The 19331-nt window shown below is 46.4% G+C and overlaps 1 protein-coding gene across 2 annotated transcripts in view; it reads right to left on the reverse strand.

Moving 5' to 3' along the window:
• Positions 1–2357: 2357 nt before the first annotated feature.
• dmgdh (dimethylglycine dehydrogenase) overlaps positions 2358–19331 on the reverse strand; it is a 28066-nt gene continuing 11092 nt past the window's right edge. For both annotated transcript variants that reach the window (XM_020457261.2, XM_031802791.1), the window contains 12 exons: positions 12773–12867; positions 12484–12637; positions 12176–12374; positions 11824–11993; positions 10306–10459; positions 7632–7797; positions 7050–7180; positions 4996–5213; positions 4755–4912; positions 4633–4692; positions 4295–4429; positions 2358–3923 (listed from right to left, as the gene is read on the reverse strand). In XM_020457261.2, the coding sequence (XP_020312850.1) occupies positions 3717–3923; positions 4295–4429; positions 4633–4692; positions 4755–4912; positions 4996–5213; positions 7050–7180; positions 7632–7797; positions 10306–10459; positions 11824–11993; positions 12176–12374; positions 12484–12637; positions 12773–12867 (1847 nt within the window). In that variant the 3' untranslated portion in view covers positions 2358–3716. The remainder of the gene's footprint in view (positions 3924–4294; positions 4430–4632; positions 4693–4754; positions 4913–4995; positions 5214–7049; positions 7181–7631; positions 7798–10305; positions 10460–11823; positions 11994–12175; positions 12375–12483; positions 12638–12772; positions 12868–19331) is intronic.

Below are 19331 nucleotides of genomic sequence, written 5' to 3' on the forward strand. Positions count from 1 at the left end.
AGCAGCTAACTGATCGCTGCAGCTGAACATAGTCTATCAGTAAATAGCCCACCCAATTTACCTACCTCATCCCCATACTGTTTATATTTATTTACTTTTCTGCTCTTTTGCACACCAGTATCTCTACCTGTACATGACCATCTAATCATTTATCACTCCCGTGTTAATCTGCAAAATTGTAATTATTTGCCTACCTCCTCATGCCTTTTGCACACAATGTATATAGACTCTTTTTTTCTACTGTGTTATTGACTTGTTAATTGTTTACTCCATGTGTAACTCTGTGTTGTTGTTTGTTCACACTGCTATGCTTTATCTTGGCCAGGTCGCAGTTGTAAATGAGAACTTGTTCTCAACTACCTGGTTAAATAAAGGTGAAATAAATAAAAACATTTTTTAATGCAGGTAAACTGAAATCCATTGTACCTCCTTTTTACCAGCATGTCACCTGTGCAACTAGAGACAACAAAACTCTAGATCACATTTACTCCACACACAGGAATGCATACAAGGCCATCCCTCACCCTCCCGTTGGCAAATCAGACAATAACTATATTCTCCTGCTTCCTGCTTAAAAGCAAAAACTCAAACAGGAAGTACCAGTGACTCGATCAATACGGAAGTGGTCTGATGAAGCGGATGCTAAGCTAAAGGATTGTTTCACTAGCACAGACTGGAATGTGTCCCGGGATTCATCCAATAACATTGAGGAGTTTACCATACCAGTCACCGGCTAACAAGTCCATCGATGACGTCGTCCCCACAGTGACCATACGTACATACCCCAACCAGAAGCCATAGATTACAGGCAACATCTGCACTGAGCTAACGGCTAGAGCTGCCACTTTCAAGGAGCAGGACTCTAACCCGGAAGCTTATAAGAAATCCCGCTATGCCCTTCGACAAAACATCAAACAGGCAAAGCGCCATTATAGGACTAAGATCGAATCATACTACACCGGCTCTGACGCTTGTTGGATGTGGCAGGTCTTGACACAAGCCTACCAGACGAACCAAACTACTTATATGATCGCTTCGAGGCAAATAACACTGAAACATGCATGAGAGCACCAGCTGTTTCAGAAGACTGTGAGATCATGCTCTCCGCAGCCGATGTAAGCCCTTCAAACAGGTCAACATTCACAAGACAGATTACCAGGGCGTGTACTGCGAGCATGCGCTGACCAACTGGCAGGTGTCTTCACTGACATTTTCAATCTCTACCTGTCTGAGTCTGTAATACCAACATATTTTAAGCAGACCACCATCGTCCCTGCCCCCAAGAACATGAAGGTAACCTGCCTAAATGACTACCGACAATTAGCACTTACGTCTGTAGCCATGAAGTGCTTTCAAAGGCTGGTCATGGCTCACATCAACACCATTATCCCAGAAACCCTAGACCCACTCCAATTTGCATACCGCCCCAACAGATCCACAGATGATGCAATCTCTATTGCACTCCACACTGCCCTTTCCCACCTGGACAAAAGGAACACCTAACACAGGGGCCCGTGCTCAGTCCCCTCCTGTACTCTTTGTTCACTCATGACTGCATGGCCAGGCATGACCATGCATCATCAAGTTTGCCAAATGACACAATAGTGGTAGGCCCGATCCCCACCAACGACAAGACAGCCTATAGGGAGGAGTTCAGAGACCTGGCCGTTTGGTGCCAGACAAAAACCTCTCCCTCAACGTGATCAAGACAAATGAGATGATTGTGGACTACAGGAAAAGGAGGACCGAGCACGCCCCCATTCTCATCGACGGGGCTGTAGTGGAGCACGTTGAGAGTTTCAAGTTCCTTTGTCACCAACAAACCAAGACAGTCATGTAGCTACCTCATACCCCTGCACATTGACTCAGTACTGGTACTCCCTGTAGCCATGTTATTTTTACTTATTGTTATTCACTGTGAATTTATTCCTCGTCACTATTTCCATTTGATTTTTTATCTAACTGAATTGTTGGATAAGTAAGCATTTCACTGTTAGTCTACACCTGTCGTTTACATAGCATTTACAAAAATGTATTTATGTAGGAGTAACAGAGTTCTGTGTTGTGTTCCATACCAGGGTTCTGATCAAGAAAAACTTGTTCATTACAAATGACCTTATTTTTTACTTTTTATAAAAAATAATTGTATGATGCAATACATTCATTCCATTCTTGTGAATCTTCTATTGTTGGTTGCTCCTGGATATTGTGTTGTTGTGTAGTGGTACAGTGGAGTGACACTTGTCATACTCAAAGTTCAAATAGCCAATATGATTGATGTTGCGCCATTCAGCGAGAGGGATTAATTCTAGTGTTTGAAATACCTAGAATCATTACAAAAACACACAACACAGGACCAAGCTTGGCATTGGATTTAATTAACCAATGTTTAAATGTACAGACAATGACAAAATAATTGAAAAGATAAAGACACTGTGCTCTAAGAAAAACAGTTCTCTTAGCTTGTCCTGCCTTGTGCATAATTGATTATTATCTGCAATTATGCCCGCCCTGCTTTCAAGACTAAAGTTTGTGCAAAGCATTATCATAGTTAATTGTCTCTTCCACATAATGTAGAGACTACAGTAGGAAGTAAAGCAGCATCTATTTGGCCCATTCTTCTTGTGATATTGTAGCTACACTAACACTTCTACCAAGACTCTGCTTTTCAACCCCATAATAGCTGGAATTTAAAAAGCTATTCAAACAGATAACACTGCAATAATGAGACATTAAAATGCCACCTAAGAGTAATGATTGGCTCTGTTGCTAAGCAGTTAAGGTATAGGTACTTAATGACCACATTCTAAGGGTTGGATGGATTCAAGACTTAAGCCAAAGGTATCATGACTTTAAAGGCTCAGTATTTTATATACACATTTCCACACTACGAGGTTAGAACAAAACTGTGAACATGATAATGCCCTTTTAGCTGTTTGAAAAGACCACCTGAAATTTCAGCCTCTTTTGGTGGGATGGAGTTTTGGCCTGCCTGTTGAAATCACCAGGCAGTAAATTAGTTAATAGACCAATAAGAAAGAGTTCCAAACCTCTCTGCCAATAACAGTTAGTATAAGACCACTCCCATACAGTCCTAACAAAATTCTTGCTTGAGAAATTGCACATTTTTTCCCTTCTTTTTCTTAGGGGTGATTTTTAAAAATCAATCACAGTTGGGTACTTAATTGTTACCAAGAAATTACTTGATATCGAGATAAAAATGGCTGCATTGGACCTGTAATACTATGAATACTGAGACGAATACAAGTCTAGGTCTACGTTCCAATATGTCCATAGGTCCACATTGGAACCTAGAGTTAAGCTCTTATATGCGCATTCTAGGTTGCTCTAGCTGATTCTTCCTCACCAGATGACCAAACAGGAAAGTATTTTTTATTTTACTTCACAGTCAGTCTGTCTCAAATGATACCCTATATAGTACACTACAAACAGTGCACAAAATAGGAAATAGGGTGTCATTTGAGTACCATTCATCACATTTCAGTCTTTTTCATAAGTAACTTTGTCAGCCAGCATAGTTCACTTTACAGTGTAGTTGCTTGGTTGGTGTCAGCTCTACCGTTTGCGGACCTTGGTCGAACCTGGGTTGAAATTAGCACCAGGAGCATACTGTAAATATTTGAAAGAAAACATCCTATTTTCAACCCAGGTCTGGTACCCTAGTTCTAAGCTGGTTCTCTGCCTGTCCCCAGTGTCTATGCCTTGCTCTTCTTCTGCAGCCGGGTCCTGGTTGGTTCTGTGAGGACCAGTGGCTCCTGGACCACCATGGCAGGGTACTTCCTCCCCAACATCTCCACTTCCACCTTCTGCCCTACAGAACACAGCTCCACTGGCAGGTAGGCAAACGCCAGGCTCTGCTGGGTGGTGTAGCTGTAGGCCCCAGATGTAGTGTTACCAACCACCTAGGAGAGATAGAGAAGGTTGCAGGAATGCAAACGGTGGGTGGAAGTGGAAGCCTCTAATGTTGTGTTGCCTCTATACCCCCCTACCCCCCACACACACACCTTAACCGCAAACCTTAACCCAAAAACCCTAAAATAGCACTTTAACAAATTAATTTAACAAAAACACAGAACTCTGTTACTACTACAAAATAAAATCAATTTTATCGGTCAAATGCTTTGTAAACAACAAGTGTAGACTAACAGTGAAATTGTTTCTTACCTTGTCAGAACATTCTGGTGACTTGTCAGGACACTGTGGTCTTGATAAGATAGGAAAACAATGTACACACACACACACACACACACACACACACACACACACAGCTCACCTTGCCATTGAGCCAGATAGTCTCGTTGCCCTCAGGGTCAACATCATCCGTTTCCATGGTGATGTATGACAGCTTCCTCTTCAGACCTTTAGCTTTTATCTCCTGCAGCGCTGCCTTACCGATGAAGTCAGCATGCTGGAGACAGACAGGGACAGATTTGAGAATGTTGGTATGTGTGCTTTATTTATAAGTAGAATAAATAACCCCAAAAAGAATACAGGAGTGTGGGAGAAAATGTTTCAGAACATCTAAAAATAAGCTACACGTTTGAATATGACACCAATATTTGAACACAGTGGTTGACTGGTGAAACAGCAGTAGCTAGTAACAATGTCTACCTTGTTGAGTTTGATGAAGTAGTCCAGACCAGCTTCCAGGGGGTTGGTGTCACAGTTCATCTGATGAGACAAAAACATCAGTCCAACAGCCACAAACAACTTAAAAAGGTGTGTGTACGTACCTCTGCACCCCAGCCTCTGAAGCCTTTCTCCAGTCGTAGTGATGACATGGCGTAGGTACCAAAGTTGTCGATGCCCTCGTCCTCTCCTGCTGCCATGATAGCCTGGTACACAGCTGCCATGTCCTTGTGAGGAATGTACAGCTCCCAGCCCAACTCACCTGAACCACAGTCCGTTAGTTGAGCTGTACATGCACTCACATGCCACACATACTCTTAAAAATGTTTAAGCCCACAAACACACCTGTGTAGGAGATCCTGATAGCTCTGAGGTTGATACCACCCAGTTGAATGGGTTTGCAGTGGAGGAACTTAAAGCTTGCATCGCTCATGTCCTCCTGAGTGAGTTTCTGTAGAACATCTCTAGCCTTTGGTCCAGCCACACCCAACACCCCAATGTCCTCTGTCACGTTGGAAATATCTACATCATACGCCCCCTCTGCTACCTCCTTCTCCATCCACCTGGGGTTAGGGAGGGATCCATGGGGTTATATTTACAACTTCAAGGAACACAAAAGGAAACGAAACACTGGCACAATGTTGATTCAACTAATAAAAGTCTTCAATATGAACTTTGATTAGTTGAATCATGTATATTAGTGCAGGGCTGGAGCAAAACCCTGCACCCACATGGCCCTTGGAGGTCACCACTAGGGGGTGATATACAACACCAGCAGACTGTGTTGTATAAGGCAAGGGCTGATTTCAAGGTTTTACTGCTAACCTACAAAGCATTACATGGGCTTGCTCCTACCCATCTCTCTGATTTGGTCCTGCCGTACATACCTACACGTACGCTACGGTCACAGGACGCAGGCCTCCTAATTGTCCCTAGAATTTCTAAGCAAACAGCTGGAGGCAGGGCTTTCTCCTATAGAGCTCCATTTTTATGGAACGGTCTGCTTACCCATGTGAGAGACGCAAACTCGGTCTCAACCTTTAAGTCTTTACTGAAGACTCATCTCTTCAGTGGGTCATATGATTGAGTGTAGTCTGGCCCAGGAGTGTGAAGGTGAACGGAAAGGCTCTGGAGCAACGAACCGCCCTTGCTGTCTCTGCCTGGCCGGTTCCCCTCTTTCCACTGGGATTCTCTGCCTCTAACCCTATTACAGGGGCTGAGTCACTGGCTTACTAGAGCTCTTTCATACTGTCCCTAGGAGGGGTGCGTCACTTGAGTGGGTTGAGTCACTGATGTGATCTTCCTGTCTGGGTTGGCGCCCCCCTTGGGTTGTGCCTTGGCGGAGATCTTTGTGGGCTATACTCGGCCTTGTCTCAGGATGGTAAGTTGGTGGTTGAAGATATCCCTCTAGTGGTGTGGGGGCTGTGCTTTGGCAAAGTGGGTGGGGTTATATCCTTCCTGTTTGGCCCTGTCCGGGGGTGTCATCAGATGGGGCCATAGTGTCTCCTGACCCCTCCTGTCTCAGCCTCCAGTATTTATGCTGCAATAGTTTATGTGTTGGGGGGCTAGGGTCAGTCTGTTATATCTGGAGTACTTCTCCTGTCCTATCCGGTGTCCTGTGTGAATTTAAGTATTCTCTCTCTAATTCTCTCTTTCTCTTTCTTTCTCTCTCTCTCAGAGGACCTTTTTCATTTTTTTATTTCACCGTTATTTAACCAGGTAGGCTAGTTGAGAACAAGTTCTCATTTACAACTGCGACCTGGCCAAGAGCCCTAGGACCATGCCTCAGGACTACCTGACATGATAACTCCTTGCTGTCCCCAGTCCACCTGGCCGTGTTGCTGCTCCAGTTTCAACTGTTCTGCCTGTGATTATTATTATTTGACCATGCTGGTCATTTATGAACATTTGACCATCTTGGCCATGTTCTGTTATAATGTCCACCCGGCACAGCCAGAAGAGGACGGGCCACCCCACATAGCCTGGTTCCTCTCTAGGTTTCTTCCTAGGTTTAGGCCTTTCTAGGGAGTTTTTCCTAGCCACCGTGCTTCTACGCCTGCATTCCTTGCTGTTTGGGGTTTTAGGCTGGGTTTCTGTACAGCACTTTGAGATATCAGCTGATGTACGAAGGGCTATATAAATACATTTGATTTGTCTCAGGGTGTATGAGAGACAGAGAGCTGAATGAATAGTTAGAATAGAGATTCATTTGTTTTTAATGTGCTGTTTGCCTATTGGAGCAAAGAGAGGAGCCGTTAAAGTAGCAGCTGCTGTAACTACCAGTGTTTCTAAGTGGGATAGAATAATGTTATATAATGGATTACTGAATCCTTTTATAAGGACGGCTAGACTCTACACCTTGTTAGCTGGCCTGGGATGCCTCTGTCTCCCTGTGTTACCTGAGGTCATGCAGCTCTGATCCAGATCCTGTGATGAGGAGGAACTCTCCAGGTGTGAGCTGGGTAATGGTGACCTCAGCGTAGACTCTCCCAGTGGGGGTCAACATGTGGCTGATGTTAGTCAGGCCCACCTGACAGGGGAGAGAGTGAAACATAAATATAACCTAAACCTCTGCGCAGCAAACAGATCACTGCCACCTGTTGGCAATAGTGAGTTATATAGGGACTTATACAGTGGTGCAATGAGCTGTCTATGAGAGTCAGTGAGTTTTGCCTGGTGCGATGCAATGATATTTAGTCCCTCTCGTTTTGGGCCTAGCGTTGGTGAGATACAGTAAGATGTAATATAAAAGCACAGTGAGTTGTGTACAGAATAGTTGTAATACAGTGAGTTGTGTATAGAATAGTTGTAATACAGTGAGTTGTGTACAGAATAGTTGTAATACTGTGAGTTGTGTACAGAATAGTTGTAATACAGTGAGTTGTGTACAGAATAGTTGTAATACAGTGAGTTGTGTACAGAATAGTTGTAATACAGTGAGTTATAATACAGTGAGTATTTGTGTGTAGTGTTATCCTTACCTTGGGCATAGTGTTGGCGAACAGTCTGTCCAGCAGTTTATGAGAATCTTTCCCTTTAACCATGAACTTGCCGAAGGGTGTCAGGTCAACGACCCCAACCTTCTCCATCACCAGTTTACACTCCCTCCCCACTGGACCGAACCAGTTGGTACGCCTGAAACTGGGCCTGGGGAGTAAAGACAGACACTTGTGGGTTAGTTACTTGGTTAATTTAAAATGTAATGGCAAAGTATTGGCTGAGACAGACCTGCACAGTTGTGAAGAGGGCATGGCAGTGCCTCTTTCCATTAAGGAGGTTGAAAAGATTTGGATCCTCAAAAAGTTAGAGCTGCACCACCGAGAGCATCTTGACTGGCTGCATCACCGCATGGTACAGCAAATGCCCCGCCCTCAACTGCAAAGCGCTACAGAGGATGGTGCGGACAACCCAGTACATCACTGGGGCCGAGCTCCCTGCCATTCGGGACTATATCAGGCAGTCTCAGAGGAAGGCCCAAAAATGGACAAAGTCTCCAGCCACCCAAGCCATAGAGGGCGGCAGGGTAGCCTAGTGGTTAGAGCATTGGGCTAGTAACTGGAAGGTTGCAAGTTCAAATCCCCAAGCTGACAAGGTACAAATCTGTCGTTCTGCCCCTGAACAGGCAGTTAACCCACTGTTCCTAGGCCGTCATTGAAAATAAGAATTTGTCCTTAACTGACTTGCCTGGTTAAATAAAGGTAAAATAAAATTCAAATAAAAAGACTGTGCAAAGCTGTCATTTTTTTATTAACCTTTATTTAACCAGGCAAGTCAGTTAAGGACAAATTCTTATTTACAATGATGGCCTAGGAACAGTGGGTTAACTGCCTTGTTCAGGGGCAGAACGACAGACTTTGACCTTGTCAGCTTGGGGATTCGATCGAGCAACCTTTTGGTTACTGGCTCAACGCTCTAACAAATGAGGACAGACAATTTTACCACGCTATGCGTTTCTGCACGCAGAGGTCCCGTTCTGTGAGCTTGTGTGGCCTACAACGTTTTTACTCCTAGACGTTTCCAGTTCACAACAAAAGCACTTAGAGTTGACCGGGGCAGATCTAGAAGGGCAGAAATTATACAAACTGATTTGTTGCAAAGGTAGCATCCTATGACGGTGCCAAATTGAAAGTCACTGAGCTTTTCAGTAAGGCCATTTGACTATGGAGATTGCATGACTGTGTGCTTGATTTTATACACCTGTCAGCAACAGGTGTGGCTGAAATAGCCGAATCCACTAAGTTGAAGAGGTGTCCACATACGTTTGTTTATTTAGTGTATTTATTGGGTAGAGTTGGTTGCCAGACTTAACACTTTGTTATAAAAGAAGTCATACAAAGACATGGTGTTAGGAAGGAGACTATTCACTGCCAGTACTTACATAACGTTGCATCACTGAGTACTTATACAGTAGGGTTTATAGTTTTACATATGGAAAACTATTTTCATATACCATGGGCATAATTTCATAAAGAAATCCCACAGGTGGTGCTAAATTCTCTGAGTCAATAAATAGGCTAGTCAGTCACTGGTGGGTGGCCAAATGGAAGCTAACCCTGGGTTTGAGTTGGCCAACAATCTTAAACCGGCGTTTAAACGGGCCAACTGGAACCTAACCCTAAGTTTGATCTCCAAAACACCTCCAGATCTTAAAACAAAAGTGGTTTCAGACCAACACCTGATGAGGATGAAGTCAGACTAATATTATCAGTCTATAAGGGTATTGAACAGTAGCTACACAGGATTTATTTCCCACGGCATTACCTGTAAATAAATGTGTTTTGATGTTCTCTAAATGGTTCTATTGTGCTGGCTAGAGTAACTGTTACATAATGCCATGTTACAGTCGGTGAGCTCACCTCTAAGACCCATTGGGGCTGGCTGATATTTTTACAGGGGGTGGTCTCCACTCCTCCACTGGGAGCTGTCCAGCCTATCCTAACCTCCCCCCTTCCATCCCCCCAAAAAAAGAACACCAAGTCCTTGAACCTTCTAACACACTCTCGGCTGCACCAGGACAAAACCACACTGCTGTCATGTGCCCAATTTTTGTTTCTTCTTTTTAAGTCCATCAAAGCATATACCATATACAAAATTAATTTGTATGAATGATATAAGTACAGAAATGGTTTGCTCTGTGGGAAATGAATGCCCTACTAGTCTGTGACAATTGCGTGGAGTTGAGTTTGTGACAGCAACTATATGAGATAGTATTATAGACACCATGTCCTGGGATTTCCTATAATCTTCTATGTAATGGAACCCCTTACCTTCTAATGACTCTTGTGAACCTTGTGAGCGTCAGAGCAAAGCATGTTACACGTGTGTTCGTGAGTCTCGTAGATAACTTTTAATAGTTTGTATCTTAAACTATTCCGACTCCACAGATGTTTTTGTAATAAGACCAGGCCCTGGCCCATTCGGCATCCACCCTTGTCTCACAAACAACTCAACCCCAGTTAATCACACAGACGGTTGGTATCTGCAGATGCAGACAAAATAGACAAATCCAATGGTATGACTCTGTAGCTCAAAGTCACAATGTATAAAAGGGGTTTGAAGTCCTAATTCATGCCGGCGTTATGGTGGGACTCATTGGGTTAACGCTCAGTGTATGGTCATATTTGTACTGATTGATTGACTGGTTTGGTATCTTACTTGTAACCGGCATTGTCTCCAGGCTTATAGAACCAGTGAGGCTGTTCCCAGCCGGCATGGAACCCCATGGAAGCTTTTCCCTTTAGCAGCTCATACACACCACTCGTCCTGTTGGTCGGACGGCCAGCAAAACGCTCCTCTTTAGGGTAGCCCACTGAGAGAGGGGGGAAGGAGAGGGAGAGCAGAAGGGGGGGAATAAAGAGAGAGAGAAGAGTTTTGACAGCATGAGCGGTCGTGAGTAGATGCGCTTGTTTTGTGATCAAAGCGAGAGCTACAGGTAGTGACGTGTGTACATCTGTTCATATCCTTTACTAGCTCAGTTATGGATCATTTGCAGTCAGCAATGAGCAAGTGATTGCTTCCTACAAGAGCTCAAAATCTTTGAAAAGTGCGTCAGGTAAAGAGCTTTTTTGTCTTAAAGGGGTCACCAGCCCCTGTGTTGTATTTTGAGACGGGTTTGCATAAGCTAAGTAGGTAGAATGTAGCATCATTTGTCTGATTCTCTGTAATAATGGTGTGGGAATAATGATGCATTTTATTTTGTAAAGTGGTTTCTTGCATCAAACACCACTATAACATGGTCAGTCACCTTGTCTGAAGGACAAGTGGATAAACAGGTTAATGTCAAGACCTGCATGTTTTTTTTCAAAAGTCTCATGGAATCTAGGCCTACATTAACTGCTACTGTAGACTGAATGATAGAACAGCTATGTCCATGTTAAAATATTATGGGATGCATTTTCTCCATTGCTTTTGATGGTAGACCACTCTCGTAGGCCTACATTGTGATTAAATAGCCATAGTAGCCTACTTGACCACTTAACTTCAAATCAAATGTTATTTGTCACATACACATGGTTAGCAGATGTTAATGTGAGTGTAGCGAAATGCTTGTGCTTCTAGTTCCGACAATGCTGTAGTAACCAACAAGTAATCTAACCTAACAATTCCACAACTGCTACCTTATACACACACAAGTGTAAAGGGATAAAGAATATGTACATAAAGATATGAATGAGTGATGGTACAGAACGGCATAGGCAAGATGCAGTAGATGGTATCGAGTACAGTATATCCATATGAGATGAGTAATGTAGGGTATGTAAACATAAGTGGCATAGTTTAAAGTGGCTAGTGATACATATATTACATAAAGATGGCAAGATGCAGTAGATGGTATAGAGTACAGTATATCCATATGAGATGTGTAATGTAGGGTATGTAAACATAAGTGGCATAGTTTAAAGTGGCTAGTGATACATATATTACATAAAGATGGCAAGATGCAGTAGATGGTATAGAGTACAGTATATACATATGAGATGAGTAATGTAGGGTAAGTGGCATTGTTTAAAGTGGCTATTGATACATCTTAAAGTGGGTACAGCCTCAGTGTTTACAATAAACAAACAAAGTTGCACAGGATTTTCACAACCTTGAAGTTTGTGCATAGCAGACCTGAACATTTTTGCTCAGTGATGAAAAACATTTGAGGGAACATTGGTAGTGACTACTCACCCACGTTGTTGAATCCATAGGACTCTCTGGCTTTGGCACACAAGTAGGGTACAGTGGTCCATTTTCCATACCGGTTGGGGTCACACTCAATGAGGTCATAGGGGGGTTCCCCTGTCACGATCCAATCACTGAGGAACTTCCCAATGCCACCGGCGTGGATCACTCCATACCTGGGACACAAACAGACCCTGAGGTATGCCTTTAAGCTACAACCTCCTACTCCCTGTCAATCAAACATAACAAGGCTTTTATAGTTCGCACAATAGGGAAGATGCTTAGAACTTTCACACCATCCAGTCATATTGATTTCAGCATCCACCCGACCCCATCACACACAAACACTCCCGTTTACCCGAAGCCGATAGCGGTCCAGTAGTTACGTGCTCCCTGGTGCGGTCCGACCATAGGAAGGAGGTCAGGGGTGTAGGTGATTGGTCCAGATACAATGTTGATGATGTCAGCATTCTTCAGCACAGGCACCATCTCCATGGCCATCTCTACGTGGTGCATGATACGGTCCAGGTCTGACTCAAACAACTCCTTACCAAAACCTGTTCAACACACACACACACACACACAGAGAGTACAACTAAGGTTAAGGCATAGAGAGTGAGGGCGAGAGAGAGGGTGAGAGAGCGATAGAGAGATCAGCAGACAGACCTGGTGGTACTCCATCTCTAACCCAGGAGTCCTGCAGCACCATCTTCTCCTCTTTCTCGTAGGGTCCAAACAGCAGTCCATCTCTCTCTTGTCTGAGGTAGTAGGAACCCTCCAGGTCCCTGATCACTGGCAGCTCTGCCTTTAGTGCCTTTACCTAGACACAACAAAACACAAACTTTATTAAACATCAAATCAAACGCTGTTAAACATCACAACACATTTACTGTAAAAAATGCACAATGAAGGATAGTTAAGACAGTAAGACATTAAGATGTAATTAAATTAGTACCTCAGGCACTGTTGCCGTGACAACATACTGGTGATGGACAGGGATAGTGGGGTGGTCAAAGCCAATCTGCTGGCCAACTTCCCGGGCCCAGAAACCTGTTGATCAATCCAAGATTAGTAATGAGTTCATGGTCTGCACAGAAAATTGATGAGTTTTGATGAGACCAGGAAGCAGTTAACACAGACAGTAGGGAGAAAGACACCACCAACATGTAAACAGCCATCCCTGAACCGCTCCAGTCTCCACCATAAGGAAAGCAAAACAAGGTTAGGAATAGAGTCTCACACACAGTTACACTCTCTGCCCTCTACCAACCAGCCTTCACTTCTTGAGACCAAAACACTGTAAAGCCAACTGGGTCCCACAGAGGATTGTAAAAAGATAGACATAAATGGAGGTGTGCGTGTGTCGAAGGGATGTCTTGAGCAGAAAATCACCATTAAATTGTAGAATATTAGAATCCCATATACAGAGTGTATAAGCTGGCAGCTAAGAAGAGTGAGAGCATGACTTACTACAGTACTATGGTGTACTCTATGCCACTCAGATATGGGCTGTATTCGAAATTGTACCCTGTGTAGTCCACTAGTTTAGGCAAGAACCATGGGTCACTGGCCAAAAGTAATGCACTATATAGAGAATAGGATGCCATTTCAGATTGAGACCTGTTATATTACACTAATAGAGTTAGCCATCTGAATATGGCTCCAACACTATGGCTCCAACACTATGGCTCCAACACTATGGCTCCAACACTATGGCTCCAACATAGAGATCCTATTAAATTACTCCAAATGTTTTATCTTTATTCTAATTCCGTATTTTAAAGGGCTCCACATCTTAGGACAGGGGTTCCCAAACTTCTTAACTTTGCTTATTTCCTGCAATTGTAAACATTGTCATGGGGTGCAAAGAAAATGTTGCAGTTTTAAAGCAAACGTTCTATACGCTTTGCAATGTCTAATGTGTATTCATGTGATATTTGAGTGAAAAAAAATTACATCTTTGGGCTAAAAAAACAAAATAGAAAAACATTAGCTGACATGGGCTAGTTGATCTGGACAGTTCTGACAAGTTAGTCATTGCATACCTTAGAGCTATTTCTAACATGACAAGAGGAACTCATGATGCACTACCCAATTTCAAAAGTGCACCTTATGCATTCTACTATTATAACTTTCAAGAGTAAGTTTAAAGTCAAGAGTAAGTTTTAAGTCTATCTGCCAATCACGGGAATGTCTGGAATGTTCTGATGCCGGGCATCCTGGCGGTTGGTGTGGAGGGGGGTTTGAGCATTGGAAGTGAAAACCAGGTTTAGCCTTTGTTCTCTCTCTTATGTCTGGCCTTCACAAGTGAAGGTCACTGTTGGCGTGGGCTATGGCCAAACAGTAGCCTGTGTAAAGTTGGGTTAATAAATAAACCGTCAATTCGTAAACTCAACCCTCTGTCTGGACAATTCTTCCTTTAGGATCTAGTCAGGTCATTAGATTGGTGTCAGAAGTAAAAACATTGATAAAAGTTAGCCAGCTAGCTAGCTGACTTCTGTGGCTAGCTACCGTAGGTGAGAACGGGGTTGAAAATGCTTCGAGGGAATCCGAAGGTGGAGGTAAGGGACGATTATGGCCAAGAAGATGCGTGTGCATGGACGTCTGAGGATCTGGCTGAGGAGATCGCCAGGGCGTCGGAGGTAAGGGACGATTATGGCCAAGAAGATGCGTGTGCATGGACGTCGGAGGATCTGGCTGAGGAGATCGCCAGGGTGTCGGAGGTAAGGGACGATTATGGCCAAGAAGATGCGTGTGCATGGACGTCGGAGGATCTGGCTGAGGAGATCGCCAGGGCGTCGGAGGTAAGGGACGATTATGGCCAAGAAGATGCGTGTGCATGGACGTCGGAGGATCTGGCTGAGGAGATCGCCAGGGCGTCGGAGCCCAGAGGCCGCTTGAGGGAGGACGTTAGAGTGATGGCGGCTGAAGCGGGCATGAGTGCCTCGTCGACTGTGCTTCGCGCGGATTATGGTGGGTGGGCGGACCGAAGGGGTGACGTCGCCGAGGAATCTGGGGCTCAGGATGTAAACAAACATGGTGGCGCCCAGTTCCCGGCTGCGTCCGTATCTGTTAAGACACCGAAGTATTCCGGTAAGGCGGATTGGGAGCTTTTCATGCTCAGTTTGAACTGTTAGCTCATTTTGGAGGGTGGTCGGATGAAGAAAGGGCACTGCAGTTGGCTTTATGCCTCACGGATGATGCTCTGGGCTGTTTGATATTGATTAGCCCCGAGGACAGACGTGATTATGGTGCTTTAGTGGGAGCACTGAGGCGCTATGGACAGTGTGTACAGCCCGGGCTGCTGCGCTCCGAACTGAGTAATAGACGCAGGCAGCCTAGAGAGCCTCTACGGGTGCTAGCTAATGACATTGAGAGCCTCTCTCGGCGGGCATATGCTCACATGCTCGCTCTGCACGGAGGGGGGCTAGCACGGGACCAGTTCATACAGGCGCTCTCTCCTACGGAGCTGCGCATATAGACCCAGCTGGCTCATCCTGAGTCATTGCAGATAGCCTTGGAGATGGCTTTGGAGAGGGAGCTGGTGTGGGCTGGGGCTTCAGCTGGGGCTTTGGTGGGGGTGCAGAGAGACAGACCCTCTGTGCGAGCTGGGGGGCAGAGCAGCCCGGAGCCGGAAAAGCCTGCTGAAATGACAGAACTAATTCGTGCTGTGTCGCTACAGGCGACACGAAATACACGCCCTGGTCCCAGGGTCTGGTGAGGTTGTAGCCAGCCAGGCCATCTGCGCCGAGATTGCCCCATGTCCCCCAGAGCTCAGGGAAACAGCTCAGGGCCCGCATAGACCGGGTAGTGCGGACCCCTGGCTTTCTTTCCCAACCACCATCTTCTTCAGGAGGAGCCCACTGGCACAGACGGGGAAGCAAGGCTCCACTTGCCCCAGAAGCAGACGAGGGCAAGCGGATGGAGCCTGTTGTTGTGGTGGGCCGGACCTGTGTTGGGGAATTTTGTCATGTCCCTGTGGAGGGGGTGCCCTGCTCTGCCCTGATGGACACTGGGTCCACAGTAACCCTGGTGTGGCCAGACATTGTGCCAGGTTCTACTCAGTGTGAGCCCACAACTGTGCAGCTCCGCACAGTCACAGGTGAGCTGGCACCCATGAAAGGGAAGGGAATAATGACTCTGACAGTAGGGGGCAGGTCTGTGCGTCATCCTGTGTGGGTGGCGGCTGTCCAGGACCCTTGTATCCTGGGGTTGGACTTTCTTAGGAGCACAGGCTGCCAGTTAGACCTAAATGGGGGCACACTGAGCTTCCAGGGAGGGCCGGCAGTCACCATGCCCCCCCCTAATGTCACATTCACACAACCCAACAAACCCTTTACTCCAACAGTTAAAGCAGCAGAGACTCATGGCCCCTCCTCCACATCTGTGTGTGACTTTTCCCCAGCCCCCCTGTCACCTACGGCTGTGTGTTACATTCCCCCATACCTCTACGACACAGCCCTCTGTGAACCCGGGCCGCGCCCCTCCAGCCCAGCTACCCCAGATGGGAGAGGAGAGAACACTGTCTGCAGTGAGGGAGATATGGGGGAGGAACTGTGTTGGTCTTGACCCCGAGCAGCAGGAACGGTTGTGGCAGTTGCTGTTTGAATTCAGAGACAGCTTTGCGCTGAGTGAGGAAGAGGTGGGTCAGACTCATTTGGTGCAGCATGAGATCGACACAGGTGATGCTCGACCCATCAAGATGCGTCCCTGCCGTATCTCGCTGGCACGCCAGGAGGCGGCAGACAAGGCTGTTTTGGAGCCTTCATCGAGCCCTCAGACAGCCCCTGGGCGGCGCCAGTCGTCATTGTTCCGAAGAAGTGGGGCAAGCTGAGGTTCTGTGCGGACAACAGGCAGCTGAATGAGGTAACCAGGAAGGACTCATACCCCATATCGATGAGTCACTGGGCCTGGTTAGGGGGTCCTCCTGGTTCTCCTCACTAGACCTTCGCAGTGGCTACTGGCAGTTGCCCCTCTCCCCAGAGGCCAGAGCTAAAACCGTGTTCTCCACTAACAGAGGACACTGGCAGTTCAAGGTCCTGTGCAACGCTCCAGCTACTTTTGAGCGTTCGATGGACAGGGTGCTGGATGGCATCCCCCGACAGCAGTGTCTGGTATACCTCGATGACATCCTGGCCCATGGCAGCTCCTTCCAGTCAGCCCTGGGGGCGCTACGGCGTGTGCTGAAGAGGGTGGCTGCCGCAGGTCTGAAGCTCCACCCCGAGAAGTGCCACTTCATGGAGGAGAGAGGTGTCCTTCTTGGGCCACTGAGTGGGGAAGGAAGGGATCAGCACCATGGAGGACAAGTTGGGGGCTGTCAGACTGGTCCACCCCCACCGACCAGAGTCAGCTGAAGAGCTTCCTGGGCCTGGCCTCGTACTACAGGAGGTTTGTATGGGGCTTCTCTAGCATCGCTGCGCCCCTGAACCGCCTGCTGCCGAAGGACAAGGCCTTCACTTAGACAGTGGAGTGTGAGGAGGCGTTCAACACCCTCAAACGTGCACTGATCGAGGCCCCCGTGCTCGCCCCCCCTGACCTGACCTTGCCCTTTATCCTGGACACAGACGCGAGCAATGTGGGCATGGGTGGGGTACTTCAGCAAAACATTTGACAAACATGAGCGCCGCTACTGTGTCACCCGGCGGGAGCTCTTGGCTGTTGTGGCCTCCGTCAAACACTTCAAGTACTACCTGGGTGGCCTGCCCTTTACTGTAAGGACTGACCACTCTGCTCTCCAGTGGCTCATGTCTTTCAAAGAGCCAGAGGGGCAGGTGGCTCGCTGGTTGGAGGAGCTTCATCCGTATGACTTCACAGTGGTGCACAGGGCAGGGGCACGCCACTCCAACGCCCTGTCCCTGTAATGCAGACGGCTGCCGCCACTGAGTGGAGAGAGGAATGGGAGAGAGAGCTGAGTGCAGAGGTTGTTTACCGGGTGCAGCTTCCTCCCAGGGGGAGAAAGGTGACACTGCACAGGGACAGGTTAGCCCCATACAGATGGGCCTCTTCTCCCCAAACCCCAGGGACCCCCACAATTCCCCTCTCTGGCAATGACATTCTCCAGGCACCCACCCCCAGGTGCCGCAGACAGCCCACTCCCCCTGTGTCACCGTGTGGATCCCCAGAGCCACGGACTGTATTACCCGTTCCTGCTTCCTTGTCCCCCATATCCCTGCCTTCATCCCCTGGTTCCCAGAGGGGCACTCTGCGACCATCACGGCCACGCAGGCAAAGGAGACCTCCGAGTCACTTCAGAGACTTTGTTTGTTCCCTCGGGGACGAAGGACTTTGGTGGGGGGGCTGTGTAGCGACCCGCACAGACAGCTGTGTGTTAGGCTAGTAGGTGGTTGTGTTGTACCTACCAGTACCCAGTGTTTGAGGGGTCCGACATGCCAATCAACCTGCCAATCACGGGAATGCCTGGAATGTTCTGTTGCCGGGCATCCTGGTGGTTGGCGGAGTGGTGTGGAGGGGGGTTGGGCAGGGGGATGGAGCATTGGAAGTGAAGACCAGGTTTAGCCTCTGTTCTCTCTCTTATGTCTGGCCTTCACAAGAGAAGGTCACGGTTGTTTTATAGTAGCCAGTAGCCAGTAGTAAACAGTAGCCTGTGTAATGTTGGGTTAATAAACCGTCAATTCGTAAACTCAATCCTCTGTCTGGACAATTGTTCCTTTATGATCTAGTCAGGTCATTACAGTATTGCACAACTTTATATATATCCATACACTACACCACACAGTTTTAATAAGAGACACCCATAAAACTGTACACATAAAATAATTTATGGCATAACCTCTGTGTACAGCAAACTGACTACTAACCAGTATTCATGGGGTTGCATGTTTAGCCACAATCTTGTTTTGAACGTTAGTATTGGACTGATTCCCAACAGCATTCTACTCAAATGCATTGTCAATGAGTGTTGATAAAGAGTTTATCAAAAGTGCATTACAATGACAAATCAAAAAAGGAAGAAAGGAAAAGCATGTAATTTTGATGTCACGGGATTGACTTTAGCTAGCTAAAACTGAGGGGAGGTCACCGGATTTTAGCTAGCTAACATTAGCATTGCTAGCTATTTGGCAAACTTTGCTAGCTAATAACATTGCAATCGGTCTAAAGTCAATTTGATGATATGATAATGCTGGAAAAGTTGTTCCCTACTAAATATTTTAATACTTCAGCTAAGTAATTGTATTTCCAGGCACTATAGTTTAACTTAGACTAAAAAGTAGTTAGTCATTCTGGCCGAATGCTGTGCTTATCACAACTTTACGAAGGGCACCAACCACTATGTTGCTGCCGATAGAGGGCGGCTAGAGATTTTTCATAATAATGTCATACTGCGAGGTGCAACCTATTGCTACTGGTCCCTAGCCAGACAAACAATGATTTGTGGGGCGAAAGTCCGACGTGTGTCAACTGCGCTCTCTCTCTCTATACACACAGACACACACCATGGCCCCTGCAGCCACCACAGCTGTTTGTCCCCACAGATCAGACTGGTAATGGCCTGC

The sequence above is a fragment of the Oncorhynchus kisutch genome, linkage group LG23, assembly GCF_002021735.2.
Source record: "Oncorhynchus kisutch isolate 150728-3 linkage group LG23, Okis_V2, whole genome shotgun sequence".
NCBI lineage: Eukaryota > Metazoa > Chordata > Actinopteri > Salmoniformes > Salmonidae > Oncorhynchus > Oncorhynchus kisutch.